Source organism: Balaenoptera musculus, chromosome 1, assembly GCF_009873245.2.
Source record: "Balaenoptera musculus isolate JJ_BM4_2016_0621 chromosome 1, mBalMus1.pri.v3, whole genome shotgun sequence".
Lineage (NCBI taxonomy): Eukaryota > Metazoa > Chordata > Mammalia > Artiodactyla > Balaenopteridae > Balaenoptera > Balaenoptera musculus.
Window position 1 is genome coordinate 33,766,131 of NC_045785.1, and position 22,249 is coordinate 33,788,379.

The window sequence follows — 22,249 nt, forward strand, 5'->3', positions numbered from 1 at the left end:
GAGTCAGAATCCTTCTGCCCTGTGTGGGCTTGGGCATGTCACTTGCCTCCTGTTCCTCCCATGACTGCACTGTCATTTCCCCATTTTAGCTCCCCTAGGAAGTAAATGGGCAAGTCCGTGAATGGAACCTGCAGGGGGCAAGCAGAGTGGCTTCTGGGGTGTAGGGAAGGTCCCCAGATGGATTTTATTCATGCACTGACTCCTTTCTTCCTTTCCTCATCCTGAGGTCCTGGAGATCAGGGCATAGCCTGCCCTTCCCCCATAGTCCCACCCAGCAAATAGATCTGGAGTGTGGGGTTCCTAGTTGGCCTGGGGCCCTTTCACAGGAGGCCACCAGCGTCAGCCCTGACTTCAGAGACTCAGCAATTGGGCAGGTTCTCCTTGGGGCCCTTGCTAGCCCCTCCCCTGCTCAGTCTCCTCGGAACTCTTTGGCTTCTGTCCCCCTTAGGCCATGTTTCCTATGCAAAAGAAGATGGAGGATGACCTCTCTCCACCCCAGGGCTGAACTTGCAGAGGGCATGTCCCCACCTTAGTGCCTGCCCTCTCTTGGAACCCTGACATGGCCCCCACCCAGGCTCAGCTGGTCCCCAGGGACGGATGCTGGCAGAAGAGGCCAAAATCCCCAGACGGCTCTCAGCCTGCCCCCCTCCCCTGTATGTAGCTGCGACCTGGAGAAGGTTGATGCTGCAGGGGCCTGAGAAGGCCTCGCTGCCCCCTGGGCCAGAGATCCCTACATTTGGGACAGTGACTTTCATGCTGCCTGCAGTGTTTAGGCCTCACTTGCAAACCACTCCACAAGGGTGTGAGATGTGCCCTGCAGCAGAGGTCACACAGCACAGTGGTTAGAGACTGGTATCTGGAATCAGCCACTTCTGGGACCTGAGTAGGTTATGCCACATCTGCTCCTCAGATTCCCCATCTGTAAATGGGAGCAGGGTCCCTTTGTAAGCATTCAGGGAGTTGATAGATGCAAGTGCATTACATAGCACACAGTGGCGGTTGAGTCAGCATGAATCCTACCTGAAGCGTTCTAGTGACTTCCACATTGTCTCTGTCATCTCTGACTTGAGTCAATGACAACACTCCTCCTCTTGTCTATCTCTGTGGTCATAGATTCTTCTGGGTCCCCAGTGAGTAAGACTCCCCAGTATGGCCCCTCACAGCCTAGACCAGGCCACTGCAGCCCAGAGACACAGTGCCCTGCCATGCAGCAAGGCTGTGCAGGTAGAACCTGCTCGCTGCCTTGGGTAGAGGATGGTGGTCTGTGAGACCCTTTGGCCTCCAAGTCCCAGAGGCTGAGGACAGGGGGTGATGAGAGAGGAGACTAGAGTGAGCCAGTGTCTGCACATGCCCCGCCCCCTGACACACTTCCTGGCACCCTAAGGCCCCGCCTCGGCTTGGCACACCTGCCCGGATTCCTGCCCGTGTGGTTTCCCCTGGGCCTCTCCCTCACGTCCGCTGGCAGAGCATCCCCAGCTGTCTGCATTCCTCTGTTGTGAAGACGGCCACTTCAGGGCCGGGCCTGGCTGGGATACCCCTGACTGTGGGAGCGAGGTGTGCAGGGACACACCTGCGTGCACCTGCTTCTCTGAGCGCATGCACAGCTGTGCCCCATGTGTCCATATATGCGTGCATGTGTGTGTGCAGGTATGTGGGGAAGGGGCACAGACACCTGTGTGGACATGCATAAGTGCATGAGGGGTGCAGGGGGAACTTATGGATCCCTGGGGGTCCCAGGGACCCATGCGGAGGGACCTGCACTCATGCATGATGTGGGGACTGGTGCATGTTTCCCATACCCGAGGGCCTTGCATGTGTGAGGGTCATGCACCTAGAGGTGGCCTCTCCCGGGCCGAGCTCATAGCCAGTGAAAGAAGCCGGAGGAAACAAGAGAAGGGGCTCAGGATGAACTCAAGTGTGGAGAGTCCATTTGCCTGGCTGAGCTGCGTGTTTCCCACAGGTTCCCCTATTTAACCCTCACACCAATCCCAGGAGGGATAAAAGTGGGATATGAGGCTTGGAGAGGGCCAGTCACTTGCCCAAGGTCACACAGCCTGTAAGTGGTGGAGCCAGTGTTCAAATCCATGTCTGCCTGACTCTTGAAGCTTTCAGGCCAGGCAGGGAGGGCAGGGAGCTGCTGCAGGGGCCACAGCACAGAAGAGACCAGTGCACCATACAGCTCAGGGCTGGGCTGCTCCCTTGGAGGGTGGGAGACTTCGAGCTACCCACCCAGGCCTCTTGTACCTGGCCCCCAACCTACTCTGGCTGGATATATCATAATAAACATGCATGGAGTAGTTGCTCTGTGCCAGGCCCTGGGTAAGTGCTTTGCACCAATCTCATCTCATTTAATCCTCACCAACACTCTGGAGGCCGGTGCTATTGTTAGGCTATTATTATTATACTATATGTAAATAATACTATATATAATATTTGTATCATAGTATAGAATAATAATTCTTATTATTCTCAAATTAGAAATGAGGAAACTGTGGCACCAATGTGTTAAGTAACTTCCCCCAAATCTCATAGCTGAAAATGGCAGAGCGGGGATTTGAGCCCATGCTGTCTGGTTCCAGAGTCCCAGTGCCCAAGCCCTACACATGCCGCTCGGGCCAGTATCTCCTAGTGCTTGAGACCCCAGTCTCATCCCCTTTCTGCTGGGTGGTCTCCAGCTCGATCCTCCATGCAGGCTCAAGGAAGTTGAGGGCTGGGTGTACCAGGCCCCCATCTCACAGATGGGGAAACTGAGTCTGGGCTGCTGTAGTGCCTGGGCCTGAAAAGTTGACTCTTGATGCCAGGTGCAGCCCTAGCTTCACCCACTCCCAACTTACTGTGGGATTTGAGGCAAGGGCCCTACTCTCTCTGGGTTTCAGTTTCTGCCCCGCCCCCAGAGAGCAGGTAGGAAGGGCTGTCCCAAAGTTTGCAGTCAGGGAGTCCTGGGAACAGGCAGGGCAGGCCTGGCAGCAGGCACCAAGTGGGCAGGCAGGTGAAGGTGAGACTGGGCCAGGGCTGAAGTTGAGGCTCAGAGCCGGTTTTCCCTGGCTGTGTCTGAGTAATCCTGTGTCTATATTTATCTCCTCCTTTCTTGGGTGAGCAAACAGAGCCCGATGCCAGCCTGGCCTGCCACCCCCCAGTGCCGGCACGTTTCCCTCACCTGCTGGGTGGCCCTGGGGAGTACCGCAGTCGTGGCCCTGAGCTCAGCTCGACCTACATAGGACACACAAGGATGCTTCAACCCAGTGACTTCCATGACAAACCTAATTGTCAGTGGTGGCCTGGGAAGCTCCACAGGGGCTGCCGCACACGTGCGCAGCCGTGACCACGGCCTGGGCAATGGCGGTGCACTGGGGGCCTGGGAAAAGCCCTTCCCCGCTCTGGAACAAAGGACCCTCTTATCTCAGACAATGATTTTCGCTCCTCCATACACACTTTGGTCTAAATGGCAGTCCCCTGTCCCTCCAGGATCTGAAATTCCTAGAGGAGGAAGTCTGCAAGCTGCAGAGGTCTAGAGTCAGACCACTCTGGGATTGAATCCTGGCACCCTGACCTTGGGCAAATAACCTCTCTGTGACTTGGTTTTCTTGCTTGTCAAATGGGGCCAATAGTTCCCACTCCCCAGGGATCTTGTGAGCATTAAGTCAGAGGTGTTATGAGTTGACAGATGGGATGGGCTTTGGTGGGCAGGGGCTGCCTGTCCCCACCTGCTTCCACAATCCCAGGCCCAGACCCATGGCAGGGACACTGGACCCACAAAAGGCCCGCGAGGGGACCTATGCATACCTGACTCTCACAACGTGCACTCAGTAATGGACACCCCAATTCCGAGAGGTGCATGCAGCCTTAGATCCAGGATAGATGAGACGAGTTGAAGCTTAGACCCTGAGAAGACCCCAGAAGGAACCAGATACTCACTTTGCTGAGACCCTTCCCAGAGGTGAATGAGGAAGGACAAGTGGCCATTCAGGCCAAGGGGTGATGGGAACAGAAGGTCATCTTATTGAGAGATGGCTCAGCCTGGACCAGCCCTGGGCTCCACCACCCCTGAACCCAGCTGGGATCACCATGGCTGGCTAGGTCTTTGCCCTGATTCTGGCCTCTGCCCTGGCAGTGCTACCTTCCTGACCTTGGGGAACCCTGGGCCTGGTGCACGTGCACCGCAGCCCTGCCTGCTCCCAGGTTGGATTAGGCAGAGTCCGAGGACGTGCCGGCCTGGCAGGCTCACGGGCGGGGCGGGTGCCGGCGCTGGGGCTGCCCTGTGCTGGCTCGGGACTGGGCTACAGCAAAGCCTTGTATGGCTCTGGCAGAGAAGCTCAGCGGCAGCACCCATTGGCTGGGCTGGCACTCCCAGCCAGGGCTGCCCGGGCCCCAAACTACGGTAACCAGAGCCGCCGGGAGCCGGTGGATTAGCATGGCCACCTGCCTGCCCACCTGCCCACCACCAGGGCTGCTCTTTTCCTTTCCTAAAAAGGCAGAGCCGGGCAGGTGAACTTGGGCCTGGGGTAGAGGAGGGGTGGGCAGAGTGGTGCAGGTGCCTCCGCTGAGGATTCAGGAATCCTGGCCCTGGCCTTGGGCCAAGCTCTTCCCGGCTCTGGACATCAGTTTTCTCATCTCTAAAAAGGGGAGGTTAGTAGCTGGGTCTCCCTAAAGTGGCTGATGCTGTGACAAGATTGGGGGCTATGTCCGCTGGGGTCCCCCAACCCGGGTTTGAGGACTACTAAGTAGAAAAGAGGCCCAGGTTCTCTTTCCATAGGAAACCAACCACTTCCTGAATGTGGGGGCCTGGTTTTACGTCTCTGCCCTGCCCCTTACCACTGCGACCTTGGGAGCAGTGTCACCCGTCTGAGCCCCTGTCTTCCTCCTCTGCAAGGTGATGAGGTGATAAGTCTGTCCGTGGACCAGGGGCCGTGATGAGCCTCACGCGGTGTAGCCCCCTGCTGCTCCCTCCTCGGTCGTCCCCCGTCCTCGCCGGACTCTTCCTGCTTCCCGTTTCTCTCTGCTCATGCCCATCTCAGGCTGGCCTGCCTTCTGAGACCACCCTGCCGGCAACGGTCTGTCCCTGGGAGTCTCTCGGACCGAGTGTGACCTCCGGGTCCTGAACCCAGAGGGCGTCCAGGCCTAGGGTGAGGGCCCAAGGGGGAGCAGCAAGGCTCGGCTCAGGCCTCAGCAGCAACAGGCGGCAGCCCGAGCCTCCCTGAGGCTCTGGGTCGGGTGTAACCTGGGTTGGTGGCCCTGCCCCTCGCCAGGGTATGATCTTGGGCTCTCTCCTTCTGTGAAGTGGGGATGTGTGCCCCAACCTGCCTCGCTCCGAAAGGGAAACGGCTTCGTGAACTCCAGAGCGGCCGTGGGAGGCCTGGTGTGAGTGACTGGTGGGCCCTGGGCCCTGCAGCTTGCTGGGGAGTCTGGTCCTTCAGAGAATTCACACTCACTTTCCACGCTCTCGAGCACTGGATTCGCAGCCCTGGGGTCTGCTAAGTCCATCCTTGTGCCTGCAGCCTCAGACACGGGGATCCACGTGGCTACCAGATGGCATTGCTGAGCAGCTAGGCAGCCGCTGGGAAGAAGCTCTGGCCAGGGCCCGCCTTGTCCCACTGGTGCCTGGGCAGAAGGAGGTGAAGAGTCCGAGATCCAGGGCTCCCCTGGGGCCAGAGCGCAGGCTGGAGGGCAGAGGGAGGAACTTGGGGTCCTCGGGGGCGCCGCATTGGAGTCGGACTAGAGTCAGTCTTCACACTGCCTCTGCCTAGCCCTGCACCTTTGGCTGGTGGGGGCCTTTTGGAACTCCTGTTTTCTTCGGTAGAAATGGGGACTGTACCTCTCACCTCCCTGGGTTGTTGTGAGGACTACAAATGGGGCTTGTAAATGCTGAACGCAGGGCCTGGCTGATACTATGCTCTCCTTCTTCTGGGCCTGTTTGGGATTCCACTTTCCCACTGGTCTCGACTGAGACCTGGGCTCTCCCTCAGGACTTGCTCCCAGGCAGCTGCTCCTCGCCTTCCACATCCCATGATTCCAACGCCAGGTGCCATCTTCGCTTCCAGGCCTCCTTCCACGCCATTATTTTTTTCACTCTCTGTAAAAACCTAGCACCTTTGAGGCCAATGCCATCAGGCCCTGCCCCTCCCCTGTCCCATTGCTGACATCTGCTCAGCTCTTAGGCACTTCTGACACTATGTCCTAGCCTCGTGTGATTGTCATTAGTGCTGTATTCATATATTCCTCGTCTCTTCCGCTAGGCACAGCCGTGTGACTTGCTTTGGCTGATGAAATGTGAAAGGAGGAATGTTTGTTCCCAGGTAGAGCATTTAGTTGTCAATGCAATGTTTCACAGCTGCCTCCTTTTTTCTGCCTCTGAGGTCATGGGAGCACGGGATAAAGCCTCCGTCAGCCTAGGTCTCCAAGTGATGAGGACAAGTACAGTTCTGCTGCTGACGCACATCAGACATATAGCAGAAGGGAAAACCTCAACTTTCATTGTTTTCAGCTCCTGAGCTTCTGGGTTGCTTGTTTCTGCAGCGTGACAGCCCCCATCCTGACTGATACAGCCTGGCTCACAGCTCAGGTCTCCAGCCCAGCCCTGCAATCATCAGAGATGACTGCACAGGTCACTTGCACGACCCACTTGGCATCTTGGACACTCGCTTCCCAGCTTCTTCATCTCCAGTCGTGTCCTCTTTCCTTCCAGCTCAGCACCCACACCTGTGGTCCACACCACCTTCATCCACAACTGTCCTGCCTCTGGAAAAATGAGCTAAGACAATTCCCAGCCTTTTCTCCTCTGTTCTCATCCAAATCCCCAGTCACTTGACCACTGGACTTGCTCCGTGGAAGCCACCCGTTTGCTTCCTTCCGAGCTCGTGACTTCAGGGGTCCATAACGTCACCTCTTCATTGGCCAACTCTCTTACCTCCCGTACCCCACTCCTTCTGTCCCGTGGCCGGGCAAAACCACCCCCACCCCTGGAATGAATCTACCTGGCCACCTCTCCACGCTCACAGCGTGGCCTCTGAGCACTGCTGGACAAACCACACGTTGAGCAGGAGCGGTGCCACACCGTTCCCTGGCCAGCTTTCTCCCGCTCCCCTCAAAGGCCATTCACACCTCCTTAAGTCTCCAATCTTCCCTCACCTGCAGCTTCCTCCTCCTCTCTCAGCAGATGACCTCACTCCATTGCACAGAGAGAATGTCCTCAACTTCTGTCACTGACGTCGCTTGCGCCTCTTCCCTTGGGTCAGACTGGGAGAGGTGTCTGCATCTCCTCCTAATCAAGCAGGCTGGGGTCTCACCACCTCCTTCCCACACTCAGCGTCGTTCTTTCCTGGACCCCATACACCCCTCCAGCTGCTGCTCCAGCTGTCCCCTGCTCTCCACTACAGGCCCCTGGGAGGGTGTCTGGATCTGCTGTCCCCACTGCCCCCTTCTCCTCACTCCCCAGCCTCCACCATTCATTCAACACTTGGCAGTGTCTACCAAGGGCCTCCCGTGGGCCAGGAGCTGGCTAGGCCAACTTTTCCCTAAAAGTCAGCAATGATCTCCCTGCTGCTGAAACAAGCAGGCCCTCTTAGGTTCTTAGTGCTGAACTTGTGGGCGGCATTTTACCCTGAGGACCTCTCTTGATTGTCCATCTACCTCTTCCTCTGCTCCCTCTCCTGGACTCCCCCCACCCCTGCCAATCCCCCACCCCTGCTGCCACGCCCCCCACCATCCCCCACCCCCGCCCCTACCTCCCCACCATCCCCCCACCCCCACCATCCCCCCCACCCCTGCCACCCTCACCGGCGCCCTCACCCCCCCACCATCCCCCCCACCCCCACCATCGCCCCACCCCCACCCCCACCCTGCACCATCCCTCCACCCCTGCCACCCCCGCCCCCACCCCCCACCATCCCCCCATCCCCCAACCATCCCCTCCACCACTGCCACCCCCACCCCCGCCCCCACCCCCCACCATGCCCCACCCCCACCCCCACCCCCACCATCCCCCCACCCTTGCCACCCCCACCCCCACCCCCACCATCCCCCCACCCTTGCCACCCCCACTCCCACCCCCCATCCTCAGGCTCTCAGGAGTTTTCCAAGAAAGGTCTCCAGATGACTCAGACTCACTCTGGACTAGAGCTTTGTTCTCTCCCGAAGCGGCAATTATGGCCACTGCGATTGAGTAATTCATGATGTCATTATTTGCTTAAGGATGGCCTCTCCTGTTAGAATGTAAGCTCTTTGAGGGCAGGACTGTCTGTTTTGTTCACTGTTATATCCGATGATTAGTCCCTCACTGGCGCTCAGCAAGCCATTGTTGAATACAAAAGGTGGGGACCTATACCTGTCTTTTTCATCTCTGTAACCCCAGCACCCTGTGCAAGGTCCGCTCAGAGGATATTTGTCGAAGGCTTACTGTGTTCAAGGTTCTGTTAGCCATGCTGTATACACTGTCTCAGTTAATCCTCACAACAACCCTCCACTTTACAGATTAGGAAACAGAAGCCCAGAGAGGTTGTGTAACTTGCCCAATGTCACACAGGCAGTAAATAGCTGTGTCATGATCAGTTTCCAGGTCTTACTTTGTAGTGAGCTGAATGGTGACCCCTCAAAATTAAATGTGACTGCTATAGCCTGACTCACAGCTATATCTTAACCCCTGGAACCTGTGAGTGTGACCTTATTTAGATCAAGATGCGGTCATACTGAATTAGGGTGGGCCCCAAATCCAATGACGAGTATCCTTAGAAGAGACACACAGAGAAGGCAGCAATACGAAGGCAGAGGCAGAGATGAGAGTGATGCAGCTACAAACCAAAGGCCAAAGATCGCCTGCAGCCACCAGAAGCTAGGAGGGAGGCATAAAACGGATTCTCCTTCAGAGCCTCCAGAAGGAACTAACACCTTGGCTTCAGACTTCTGGCCTCCAGAAATGTGAGAGAATAACTTTCTGCTGTTTTAAGCCACTTAGTTTGTTAATTTGTTACGGCAGCCCTAGGAAATGAATATAGACCCCAAACCACATGACAATGTACCTGTGCCTCCTGCCAGGCCTGGAAGGGAGGGGCCCCTTGAATCCCAGGCTGTGTGACTGTGGCCTGCTCACTTGCCTTCTCTGGGCCTGATTCTCCGTAGCAAAAGAAGCACTTGGGACTCCAAGTGTCTCTCCGTTCTACAACCCTAAGAAAAACCATGAGCCAGGCAAGCAAGCCTCTGTTGGGATTTTCAAATTTATTCCAACGTGCTGTTTTTTTTAAAAAATATCCTCAGGCTGAACACTCAGCCAGAGCTGTAATAAAGGCAATTATTATACTTGTAAAAACTTCTCATTCACAGTACAGATGTAATTTACAACAAAGGTCACACACATCAATACTGAGCAGTTTTTTCCTTTTGTACATCAGACTCTGTGCTTTAGACCTGCAGGATTTTTTGTTGAGATTTTTTTTTTCTTTTGCACTGATATATACCATACCAACATTGCAAGATGCAAGTGGAGAAACTGGAGTTTAAATAAAATTACAGGCAAAACTACCCCATCCCAGTGCGGTTGCTGTACATATCTACAGTACGATTTTTGGAATGTATTGCCATTTAAGAACATAGAAACTCTCTACAGACAATTTCACATACAGAATACATACACCTTTTAGAAAAAAAAAGGCAAATTTTTATCTTACAGAGAGCATGTATCTTACATTTGCCTACACGTTTCTTTTTTCGGTTTCTTTTTTCTTCCTTTTTTAACACTAGGTTTAGTAAAGTGATCATAAGTGCCAAAGCGGTTTTCCAATGGAAAGCAGACGGGATTCGCAATGCAGAAGCAGAATTGGTGGAACAGGTCTTTAGGAACTTTCTCCCCTTGGTCAGTGCTGCGGATCTGTCTCCATGTATGGCTGCCCAGGGAGGACTTTTGCTTTAAAGAAGATTTGCCTGGAGAAAGGACTAGAGAGCAACTCAGCTCTGTTATCTTGCTTGTTCCTATTCAAAAGGGCCGGGTGAGGATGGAGCAGGAGTTAGAGGGGTCCGGAAACTAATTCTTTCAGACTTTTTCGAGGAGGGACTGCTGGGTCTGGAAGTTGGAGTTGCTGGAGGTGGGAGAGTGGGAAGTTCACTGCTGTCAGCCTCCTGGAGGGTCGCAGTGGTCAGGGCTTTGGCGGGGGGAGGGGCAGTAGGCTTGTAAAAAGGCGCCTTGGAGAGGAGCAAGGTTAGTACCCAAAATGGCCCTGAGCTTGCTGAGGGTGAAGGGCATCCTGGAGGGTAGCCCTGGGGGGCAGGTGGCTTGGAATCCCCAAGGCAAGGGCTGGCTCTGAAACCTCGGCAAGTTGGCCCACACCCCCCAACCCTGCCGACACCCGAGGACCACAGCAGGCCTGTACCAAGGAATGGCCATCCGGCACATTTCAGCAGAGCACATGACAGGTGTCCGTGGCAACAAATCAGCACTGCTTTCTCTACCGTGTCCCTTAACAGGGACAACAGGGTCACAGGCAAGCTGTAAATGTGCAAGTGATTGGGAGCAGGGCACTGGGTCCCGGGGTGGGGGGTGGGAGAGAGTGTGGGGTGAGAGTCTTTTCTACATTATGAGGGTGGGTGTGTGGGCTGGGAGCTCTGTGCTTGGGGGAGCCGGAAGAGAGGCTGGCAGAGGGGCTTAGAGCCATGCTCAGTGACACACGGCCCAGGCTGGTGGCATCAATTCCATTTCTCTGGGCACCCGTGTGGGGCAGTAAGCCCTTTGGCCAGATTGCTTGCACAGTGTGTCTCTGTCATTGAGAAATGGATCTCCAGTGACTCCTGGCCCTCATCCCCTCTGCCTGTGCCTGTGAGCCCGAGTGGCCGTGAGGACTGCCCCCTGCTGGCCACACCGGCCATGACTAGGCCTCCAGGAAGGAAACCTTGGCAGCTGGGCTGTCTGAATACATGGGGAATGATGCCCAGGAGAGCTGGGGCGCAGGGCTTGGGGGAGGGGCCCGGCCACCCCCAAGGTCACGGGCTAGTCTAGCAGAGCCCAGTCTGCTGCTTTGTAGGTCTGGGACTGGAAGATCTTGCCCAGGAATATTTCAAGCCTGGGCTGAAGCAATGCCCTTTATCCAGCTCCCAGGCCTCAGTGCTTGAAGTCTCCAGTCCTTGGGCAGCCCCTGGGGTGGGGCCGGAAGGTAATGATGAGGAAAGCCCTGGCCTCTGGCCTAGGCTGTGACTGGGGCTCAGGCTCCTTCCCACCTCCTGCCAGACCTGACCAGTGCCAGTACAGCCAAGGCTGGGCTCGTTGGCCTTCTTCCAGGGTGGCCGAGAGCCCCAGACTCTGGGTCAGACAGCCAGGAAGTGCTGGCTAACCCCAGCCCCTGTACCCTGGAGCCCAGCAGACCCCCAGGTAGGTCCTTCCCTATTGTCCCCTTTTTGTCTTAGCCAAAGGGAAATGAACTAGGTGGTCTGGCTGGAGGCTGACCTGTGGCTGGTTTGTCCTGGCAGCAGAGGCCAAGCAGGGAAAGGTCCTGAACGGGCAGAAGAGGGAATTATGCCGGAGGGCGGGGAGCTCACAGAAGTGCCCCAGCCCTATGCACCTTATGGTGTCCTGTCGAAACAACAGCTCAGGAGCCCCTTACGGCCACACGATTCATGCAGCCTGCCTGAGGAATGGGACTGGCCAAGGAGGTCTCTGCTCTGCAGCATTAGCACCTAGCCTGGCTGGGCCATGACCGTGGTCCCTGTGCTTTCTCCCCCTGGTAGAAACTAAAGAAAATGATTTCTGGTTGTTGTGGAAAACCCCACCCATCCCAGGGCTGGGTAAACATGCTAGAGTTCAAGTTCCACATTTCAACTTGGGATTTTAATTTCTAGTCTTTTTTTTTTTTAAACAAAGCAGGCTTTTGCACCAGGAAACACAGGGCAGCTTCGTAAAGGAGGAGATGGGGATGAGGAAGGAGGCACTAACTATTACTGATTGCTTTGGAGAAGAATTCAAATGACCTTGGACAATAGGAGGCTAGGGGAAATATCAAACACCATTGTCTTTCCAGGTTTACATATATATATTTAATTTTATTTTTTAAAAGAGATTTAAGCCAACCAATAGGAGGCCTGGGCAGTTCCCACCAGTCATGGGTTTGGGTACTTCCTGGGGGTAGTGGAGGCCTGACGGTGTGTGGGACGGGGACAGGGGGACCAGTCCCGCTGCAAAGTGGTCCAGAAATGTGTCCTTGCAAACTTCCAGTGCTGAGCACTGGAAAAGCCCAGCCACGGAGGAAATAGGGCCCTTTGTACCCCAGGGACCAAATGTAAAATGAAGCCCAAGCCCGGCCTCAGGAATGGCAAGGCAACGCACCTTGGATCTTGACCCCCAGGGGTTGGGCCCTGTCACTTCAGCCTTGTGGGTAGTTTCTAGAAGAAGGACGGCAGCCAGTGGCTGGGGCCCTGAGAGCAAGGCCGAGGTCAGGTGCTCAGGAACCAGGAGATGGATGGACAGGACTCCTTTCCCAGCCCGGAGGTTGAGGGTGAGGGTAAGGAGCAGAGGTGCTGGGGCGGGGGGCAGGGGGATTTGTCTACCGGTCAAATGCTAGGATGGGATCACGACTCAGACCACCTGGACGTCTGGGAGTCCTGGGGAACCAACCAGCTCCTACCTTCTACCCGTTCCAAATATTTTGTGTTGGAAGTCCTAGGAAAAAGAAAGTCAGAGTTTTCTGGGCCTGCCCGTGGAGTCTCCCTGCCTGTCCCTCTGCCTCGGGCTGCTGGCCCTTCTGCTGGCAGCCGGGGGAGGCCACTAGCTGGGGTGGGATAAAGCAGCAATAAATAGGAACCATAAACAACTGTACATAGGAGTGCTTGCTTTTACATTTAATTATATATTTTTTAAAGTTTCTTTTTTTCTCTCTCTCTGCTTCAGTGCATTCCCCTTTCTCTTAGCAACTGACCGCCTCTTGCCAGCCTTCGGGGTGGCTGCTGACCACAGTGGCCCAAGGGGAAGCCCCACCTAAATATTCACAGCCTCAAATACCTCGTGGGGTTTTTTAATGTTTGTGTGTGTGTGTGTGTTGTTTGTATCTTTTCAAGCAACAAAAGGTCACAGAAAAAGGCACAGGTAACTGCATACATGGTGGGAAGATAAGACAGACGGGGGCTGAGCAGAAGCTTCTTGGACAGAACAACAGATGGGACAGGGAGCCCGTGACAGCAAGATGATTCGAGGAAGTCGGCTGGAAACGTCTGTTGCCAAACACCGGAAGCCAGATGCTGAAGCGGTCGGGGAGAGGCTAAGTGCTCCGGGGCCCCCGGTCCTCGGGAGGGTGTGGAGGTGCCCCGGGCCCCCCACTTCCCGAGGGCTCGGGGGAACCCTGACTGGTCCTGGGTTCTCCGGAGAGGTTCCTCCTCCGGGCTGGGAAGTGAGTGGAGGCCTCGGCCAGGCAGCCCACGGAACTGCTGCGGTCCAGCGGCGGGGTGGCGGAGGCCGAGGGGTTGGCCAGCGCACGCGGTGACTCCAGGCGGGGGCTCCGGGACCCTGCCCGGCGGCCCTGGGGTGGCCGGGGCGAGGCCTCGGGTGGGGTGCGGGGACTGTGCGTGGGCACGGGCTCTGCGGGCACCTCGGCTGCGTGGGGCTCCCAGTCGGGAGGTCTGCCCAGGCCCCTGCTCGTCCTCCCCCTCTCCTTGGGGTAGTCCCTGGCCTCCAGCTCCGAGGAGAGTGTGAATTTGGAGACCTTAGCCACGGGGGACACGGAGGCCGATGAGCTCTCGGTGGGACTCCAGCGGGCTCTCTCCTGGGCCTCCCGGGCCCCCGTCAGGTCGCTGCCACCCCCTGAGAAGCCACTGACCCAGGCCGTGCTGGGCCCGGGGAGCAGGGTGGGGTGGGCCCCCGGCCGGGCCTGTACCATCTGGATCCCGCCGATGGGAATCAGGGGGCACGGGGCGCGGGTCAAGTGCTGGGAGTGCAGAGGCAGATGGCTGAAGATGTTCTCCTCTGTCCGGGCCGGCGTGTGGCCGTGGAAGTCATGGGGGGCGGAGAAGGGTCGGGAGAAGAGAGGATGAGCAGGGCCAGGTGAACAGGAGGGACTTGGCGACTCGGCCTTCTGCTGGGGTCAGAAAATAAGACAGAGTGAGGCGAGGATTATGTGCTGGGCACACGGAGACCCCAAGGCCTAGAGTGAGGAGGGGACTCGCTGAGATCACAGAGCAAGTCCTGGCTGAGCTGGCCCAGAACCGAGTCCCAACCCCTGCCTACGGTGTTGCCCTGTGTGGGCGCCCTCTCTGGAACGGTGACCGTGGGTGCACTCAGGACACGGTCCCCACGCCTCCAGCCAGCTTGTCTGTCTTCAGAGGATGGGGCTGCCTGGTTGGCCCCTATGCTCCTGGCCCTCTGTCTCGGTTCTGCGGCTTCTCTTGTTCCCCAAATGGTACTGACCCAACTTAACCCTAGAACATGAGTCCCTACTCCAGGCTCTTGGCCTTCTCCCACCTCCAGGAATTTTCACACGACCCCAAAATTAAAAATCAAGTTAAGATTCCTAGATCATGTTCCCCCTGGAGCTTGAATCTCTGCTGGTGGTGAGCAGTGGTGTTGGGTTATGACAATCTGGTGACAGAAAAGGTGTTGGGAGGGGAAAGGTAAGTTGACGATGACAATGATATCAGTGCTGGCGATCATGACAGCGGTGGTGATGGTGACGCTGTGATAACAGTGATCAAGCTGATGGCGTGGCTGGAGTGTAATGATGGCAGATGGCAGTGGTGATGTGACAGTGACAGTGCTGATGGTGTGACAGGGATGGTGTTGGCTGCAGTGACTCTGAGGGTGCTGGTGGCAGTCATGCTGGAGATGTGATGATTTTGGTTGAGCTCTGCCATCTGCTTAAAGAATACGTGGGGATGGGGGTGCGGGGGGAGGAAATGGCACAAGTATTTACACTCACATCCAAGGCCACACAGCTCATATGTGGCAGAACCTGGTTTTAATCCTGGGTAGTCCAGCTCCAGAGTCCGTGCTCTGCTGCTTCGGACACTAAACTAACTGGTTTCAGGCACCCAGCACAGTGCCTGGCATAAGAGGTGCCCAGTACACATCTTCTTGGTAACGGCTGAGCTGGCAGGGGTGTAGCTCCAGGTCTGAGGCCTCAGGGAGGTGTGAGCTTACAGCCCCCCACCTGCTGGCGAGAAGCGGCCCAGCCACCCCGGAGACGGGAACTCACCCACGTGGAGGTGCAGGTCTCCGCTGGGCTTCTGCCGAGAAGCTTGTGAGGTAGAGGCGCGGGTGGGTAGAGAGCCCTTGGGGCCAGCCCTGAGCCTGGGCCGCGCTCGCCCGCCGAGGGGCTGCCCGGCCCCACCAAGGCCCACTTCCCTGGCAGCGCTGACCGTGGCGGTGACTCGGCCTGGCCTGGAGACCATCTCCTCGTGGGCGAGTGTCTGTGAGGGCCTGGGTCTGTGGCGCCCTCGCGTTCGGGGGGCAGTTCCCTACCCAGGGGGTGGGGGGTGAGAGGAGACAGCTCGAGTCTCGGAGACCCACGGGGGAGAGGGCCCGTCTGGGGGCCAGGTGGGCTCGGGGCCGAGGCCAGTGGCTCTCGGGCCGGTGAATGTCGCTGGGGAGACGAGTCGCTTTTGGTTAGTGAGTGTTTTTGGGCGAGTGGTGGGCGGCTGCCTGCTTCTTTGCTCGGGGACCACGGCCTTCTTGGGGACACAGCCTTGGAGCTCAGGGCCGAGCCTGTGTCCTTCTCCATGGGGCCCGGTGGGGCCGGTCCCAGCCGGGGGAGGCACAGGATGCTTTGGCTGGACATGGAGCAGCTGCCGGCTGACAAGCGCTCGGCTTCTGAGACTGAGCTGCTCCTGGTGGCCTCGTTGCCAGAGGTGGCATCTGGGGGCTGGGGGCCCTGAACAGGTAAGGAGTCTGCCGGCAGCGTGGCTGGCGGGCCGGGCGGGGGTGCCTCCGAGGACGGTCCTGATGGCTCGTCCTGGCTCTCCTCCTCGTCCTCATCCTCATCTTCGTCCAGGTCCGAGTCTGAGTCCGAGTCGTCCAGGTCTGAAAACTGGTGCTCCGCCACGGCCTCTGTGCCCTCTCGCCCTTCCGAGTCCTGGAACGGGTCATCGCTTGTTCCTGAGGGGCAGACACAGGAGACCCGAGGTCAGAGCCAGCCCCAGGCTGCTCTGCTCTAAGTCCCAGAGTCCCAGTCTGCAAACGGGGCCTGACAGCCACAGCAATGGCACAAGATCGTTGAGAGGATGGGAACGCTTTGTAAATAACCACAGCAAAAATTACCTTGTATCTACCATGTGCCAGGTTCAGTTCTAGGGCCTGCGTGTGTTAATTCACTTAGTCCTCAAATAATCCCGCCAGGTCGGCACTATTCTTATCTTCACGTTACAGATGGGGAACCAAGGTGAAAGAGTTGAAGTCACTTGTCCAGGTAAGGTAAGTAGTAGGGCTGGGACTGAACCATAGCAAACAAGATAGGTCTTTTCTTTGTTTCTTTTTCATTAGTATTTCAGTGCTGGCTCCACCATGAGCAAGTTAAGTCACCCTGTTGTGCCTCAGTCTCCCCCTTTGTCAAATGAACTTGACAGTCACCTCACAGGGTTTGCTAGGCAGAGGAAACACACTCCTGACACGCAGCAAGGGCTCAAATAATTATAGTCACTCTCAATACATCCATGAAGAAATCTATTACTCTGGGACACAGCAGCCTTGCTGGCCAGTCCAGCAGCACTGGGCATGGTCAGTTTACATACACGTCTGCCACTGTGGCCAGGCTGCTGCCGGCTGATACAATGGTATCTGGCAGGTGGCAGGCCCTGGCCTCTCTGGGGGTTTGGCTAAGCTGGCCTCAGGCTGGCTGCAGAGCAGGGCCTCATTCCAGCCACTCATGTCCAGAGAAGGTACTGTCTTTGCAGAACCCCTGGTACTCTCAGCTGGGGGGCTAATGGAGCTCTGAAATACCAGCCTCCTGGTCTGGCTTTTGGTGGGGCAGCCCAACCAGCTGGGTCACCGCTAACAGGACACAGGCCTAGTTTGGGGATCTATGAAATCGGCAGCAATCAGGACTCCAGGGGGAGCTCCGCTAACATCTAGCCCACTTGGCAGGCTCCTGAGGGTTTGGGCCCCGCTGGCCCAACACTAAGCTCATGTCAGTACCCACTCAACTACTGACCAAGAGAGCTGGACACACAAGCTGACTCAGGCCACTGGTGCAACCAGGCTTCTGGACCCCACCATGCAGAGCTGCCCTGGGGGTAGAAAGCCCAGCACTTGTGCTTCCAAACAGCTCAACACACAGCAGTAAGATGCCTGCAATGGATGACAGTTGGCATTCAAGAGGATGTAGGTCAAAAACTATGGGGTGGAGCTGGAGCTGGCAGGTGAAGGGAGGGCCATGGGGCCAAGGGCATGGCCTCCTGGCAGCTAGGAGCAGAACAGTGAGAGTGGGGAAGGGGCTGGGGATTGGTAAAGGAGTAGGGATGGCGAGGGGGTGCAAAACATCTCTAAGTTTTGCCCCACGCATTTACTTTCCCGCCTAAGACTTTAGCGGGGGCCCTGGAGCTCACCTCGCCTCACCTCTCATTTACATGTGGAGAAATCCAGGCCCAGAGCAGGCAAGTGCTTCCCCAAGATCACCCAGAGAGCCCAGGACTAAGGTTTACAACCCTTGCATTATGACACTGCCAGTTTCAAAATGTTTTTATGCATTGAGAAGCAGGAAATGGTCTGGGTTTGAACCTTAGTTCCACCCCTTCCTTGCTGTATAATGTTGAATAATTTAGTTTTTCTCTCTGTATTCAGTTTCCTTGTCTGTAAAATGTGAGTAAGACTAATAAAAGCCACCTCATGAAGCTGCCGGGAGGATCGTGAGGGTCTGACACCTATTAAGTACCCAATAAACCTTAGCTATTCTCATCCCAAGTACCTCACAACCTCAGCAGACAGGCAGCAATGAGAGCATCTCATCTTGCAGTTGAAGGTCAGAGGGGTAGTGCTACTAGTCCGAGTCAGGACCAGAGGCTCCTGATATTCACCAGGAAGGATCCTAAAGTCCCTTTTTACAGATGAGGAAGTTGAGGGGCAGAGAGGGCCAGTGGCCTGCCCCAGGCACCCAGCAGGAGTGATGGAAGCCAAGGGTCCCTTGCCCAGCACAGGGTTCGCAAAGCCCCCCACATCTGGACTCGCTCAGGGCTCTATGGGATGCCCCAGCCGGACGGCCCATTCCCAACGCCCCTCACTGTCAAGGCTCCACAAAGCTCCGCCCTTCTGCGGCCTGGGACCGGAGGAATGAAGCGCGCTGGGGCGCCGACGGGGTCCGGCCACACGGTGGCGCTGGTGCTCAACCTCCTCAACCTCAGGGGCGAGGCTGCGGCGCCCGCCCGGCCACCCGTAGGCAGTCGTTCCTAAGCTGTGCTCCCAACCGTCACTTCGCGACTAACAGGCAAGCTCCTCCCCGAGCCTTCCTCATCGCAGGAAGTGGCAACTCCATCCTTCCAGTTTCTTAGGCCATAAACCTCGGAGTCATCCTTGGCTATTTTTTTCCCTCCTGCTTCCCCGCCCCCCGCCCCACTACGTCAGCAAACCCCTTCGGCTCTGCTTGCGGAATGTATCCACAGTCCGACCACGTCTCCCCACCTCCCTCGGCCCACCCAAGTCCAACACGTGCTCAGCCTGGATCACTGCCTCCAGCCGCGCCCCCTACCGGCCATCCTCTGCATACAGAGTCAGGGAACGGCAGAGGGCGTTGCTCCACCAGGCGGCCAAGTCCATCCCTTGGCCTTCACAGCCACGGCTCTCTCAGACTTCATATCCCCCCGCCTCCGGCCCTCAGGGGCTCTGCTCCTGCTGTTCCCTTTGCAGGGAGAGCCCTTCTCCAGGCCCCACTTGGCTTCCTGACACCTCGCCTCCTGTTCCCTGTTCACACCACCCGAACAGAGAGGCCACTCTCCACGCTTCCCAGCCCCTCACAGATGCTTTGCTTCAGACTCATCACCCTTGCCCTATTCCACATTTGTTCATTGCCCAGCTCCCCTCTAGAATGCAGGCTTCCCCAGGACAGGAACTAGGTTTCGTTCATTGCAGAATCTCTAGCACCTAGAACAGGGCTTAGAACGGGTCTGGTGCTCAGTAATTATTTCTGGAACGAATGCATTGATTTCATCCTCAAATAAGGTCATCCTTTTTGGCCTCATTGGGAAAATGAAGGTGGGAGAGGGGCAGGGACCGCTCAGGGTCCCTCAGTGGACCCCCGGTGCAGTGCTAGTCGGAACGCCCGCCTCCCACCCATGGAGGGCTCTGGGCTTGGGTGCAGCTGCCCCATCCAGCCCACCAGGCACTGCAGCCAGCGTTTTTGTCTGACCTCGGGCAACTGCCTTTACCTGTTTGAGCTTTACTAAATGTCTTCAACTGAAAACGGGGCAACACAAGTTTCTACCACAGTTATGAGGACTCAGTGAGACATCTGTAAATAGCCTTATGTGCTTTTTTGATAAGAATGGTAACCCCACATCCTCATTTTCGGGGGTACAGCCCCAAGTTCACTGTGTTCTGTTCAATAAAGGTGATTTATTTCACCTAAAAGGAAATGTGACCTAACTCTTTTGTAAGACTGTAGACACATTCCCAAATCAGAAAAACAAAAACAAACGAGACACAGGCACACACACCTCTCTTTGTCACACTGTAATTCTTGATTCTGATTTTAGGGAATCTGGTCAAAGGTTTGCCCAGTGCGGGAGGAGTACCTCTGGCCGCTCATCTACCTGCCAAAAAAGCCCCTCTGGCCTCCTCCCTGGATGCTGAGGCTGGGCAGGGCCCAGCCACACACCCTGCCTTGTCTTCTCAGAAACTGGCTCTAATGTGGCTCTAATCTTGCTAACGGGGGACTGAGGTCAGGGTGCGGTGCTGGGATAGGGGATGGGATTGGGAGGTGACATGGGGCTGTCAGGTCTGTCTGAAAACCTCTAGCTCTAAAAGGCCCGGGTGTCAGGCTCATGCCCAGAGTGTGTAAGTGTGAGTGTGGGTGTGTACCTCACAGCGTCACCGTGAGGATTTGCCAAGATAATCATGGCACGTGTCTAGAGCATGCCTGACACAGAGTGGGTGCTCAATCAATGTTGACTGTAATTACTCATGTGTTAATGTATTCATCGTACATTCACTGAGCACCCACGGGGTGCCGGGCGCTCCACCTGCCACCTGCCTGGCAGACCTTAATGCACCACAGCTATGGCTCCCAGCACGCGCTGTGAGGGGGAGCGGTCATCCTGTGAATTTAACCTCTGTCTCCCTGCAGTTGGGAAAACTAGAGGAGAGGGCAGAGAAGAAGGAGAGGAGGAGGCGGAGCAGAGGAGAGGAGGACAGAAAGCAAGGGGAGGGCAAGGGGGACAGGAGGAGAAGGGGGAGATGGGGAGGAGGGAGAAGGGGGAGGCAGGAGTTGGCAATTCATTACCTTCTTCGGCTTCCAGCTCCTCCAGCACCCCCGTCTCTTGGCACTTTTTGCTGTGGGCCTTCGACTTCATATGCTTAGTCAGATTCCCTGGAAAGGAATGAGAACAGACTCAGGTTCGGCTGGAGGGCAGGGGCCCAGGGCGGCGCCTGGCTGGCAGGTGCTGGGACGTCCCTCCGCCCAGGTGCTCAGGTGGGATGTGCAGCCACAGACCCCGTGCAGGATGGTACAGAGGAGCTGGGGTAGGGTGGGTGAGGGGTGTGAGGGGACAAAGGGTATAATGAAGAAGTGAGATGCTGATTAAAAAAACAAACAAAAAAATAAATTAAAAGACAAGTCATGTGCAATAAGTTTTTCCTGCCTTTAACTCTGGGCCCAGGAGCTGGTGACACTCATCAAACAGGATTACCGGCCATCTCAAATACCGGGATGAGATCAGGGCTCCCGTTAACCCAGCATGGGGGATGGGTGCTGAGGGTGCCCTTCTGGTTGAGGACCCTGTTAGGGCAGCCCCCAGGGAAGAATCTTAGGGTTTGGGAAGAGGAACCAGGACAAAGTTACTGTTAGAAATGGAGAGAGGGCAGAAGGTGTACAGAAATCTGCTAGACCCGGACCTGGGCGCCACAAGGCTGGGGCCCAAGTCCTGACTTCCTTAGAGAGTCATGTCCCCTTCCTGGGCCTCCAAGGTCACTGCCGTGCAGACACGGCCGGGGGTGGTGGTGCGTGCAGGGAAGGCCGAACTAAGGCTCTGCCCCTCCCCAAGCCTACGAAGCCCTCGGGGCGCGGCTGACTCTGTCCCCAGTGGGCTGAAGAGCAGAGGTGGCCGCTCTGTGGAATCAGGGGAAAGACAGTGACACCAGTTCCCCCCCACGTGCGCACAGCACTTCACAGGCCACAAAGCCCTGGGGGCAGGCACGTTCTGTGAAGGAGCAGCGGAGGACCCCCAGCCTGACTCTGAAGGATGCAGGCCAGATGCCTCGGGGTGTTCCTTTGGGCTCAGCAGCTGCCTCCACACTGTGATGTGCTCACTGTTGCTCTGTCGATTGCTGAGTTTCCATATGGTAGTTCATACAATAAATTGTAAATTCCTTGAGTCAGGTGCTCTGTCTCACTAATCTTATCAGTTAGCAAGTTTGAGCAGATAGATGGAAGAGAGAAGAATAGACTCCAAGAACAGACGCATAGAGAGATGGATGGATGGATGGATGGATGGACGGATGGATGGATGGATGGATGGATGGATAAGTGGGTAAGAGGAAATATGGAGTGATGAACAGGATGAGCGGGAAGGAGCTGGACAGATGGATGGGATACTGGATGAGTAGATAAGCAGATGGATAGACAGATGGAGGACAAAAATAAATGGAAGGATAGATGGAAAATGGATCAATAAACATATGAGAGGATGGAGAATGGGAGAGGAGGAGACCTGGGTGAGTGGGAGAATAGCTGGCTGGCTGGCTGGCTGGACGCAGCACACACAAATGCATGGGAGGACAAACAGACAGGAGGATAAAAGAATGGGCAGGTGAATGGAAGGACGGATTGGTGGGAGGACAAATGGGAGAGGTGGAGGAACAGATAAGATGAGAAAATAAATGGGAAGATAAATGGATAGGAAGACCAACTATTCGGATGAGAGGATGGGAGAAATGGATAAACAGGAGGATAGATGGGTGGATAGATGGGTGAATAGGGAGAGAGGGTCCATGGATGAACCAAAGGGTGCTTCTTAATCATTCTGAGAATTTTAAGGAAACTTAGGGTTTTGCTGAGAGGGTAAAGGGAACCTTAAGCTGAGATTGCCTGAGGTGTGCAGGTCTAGGGCGGCAAGGATGGAGAGAAGCTGTTTCTTTCCTCTTTCCTTCCCT

The 22,249-nt window shown here is 56.2% G+C and overlaps 1 protein-coding gene across 1 annotated transcript in view; it reads right to left on the reverse strand.

Annotated features, from left to right (window-relative positions):
* Window positions 1-9,283: 9,283 nt before the first annotated feature.
* The window catches only part of HIVEP3 (HIVEP zinc finger 3), a 132,115-nt gene continuing 119,149 nt past the window's right edge, over window positions 9,284-22,249 (reverse strand). The window contains exons 6-8 of the mRNA XM_036833782.1: window positions 20,382-20,468; window positions 15,153-16,051; window positions 9,284-14,039 (exon numbers count right to left, since the gene is read on the reverse strand). Of these exons, the coding sequence (XP_036689677.1) occupies window positions 13,227-14,039; window positions 15,153-16,051; window positions 20,382-20,468 (1,799 nt within the window). The 3' untranslated portion in view covers window positions 9,284-13,226. The remainder of the gene's footprint in view (window positions 14,040-15,152; window positions 16,052-20,381; window positions 20,469-22,249) is intronic.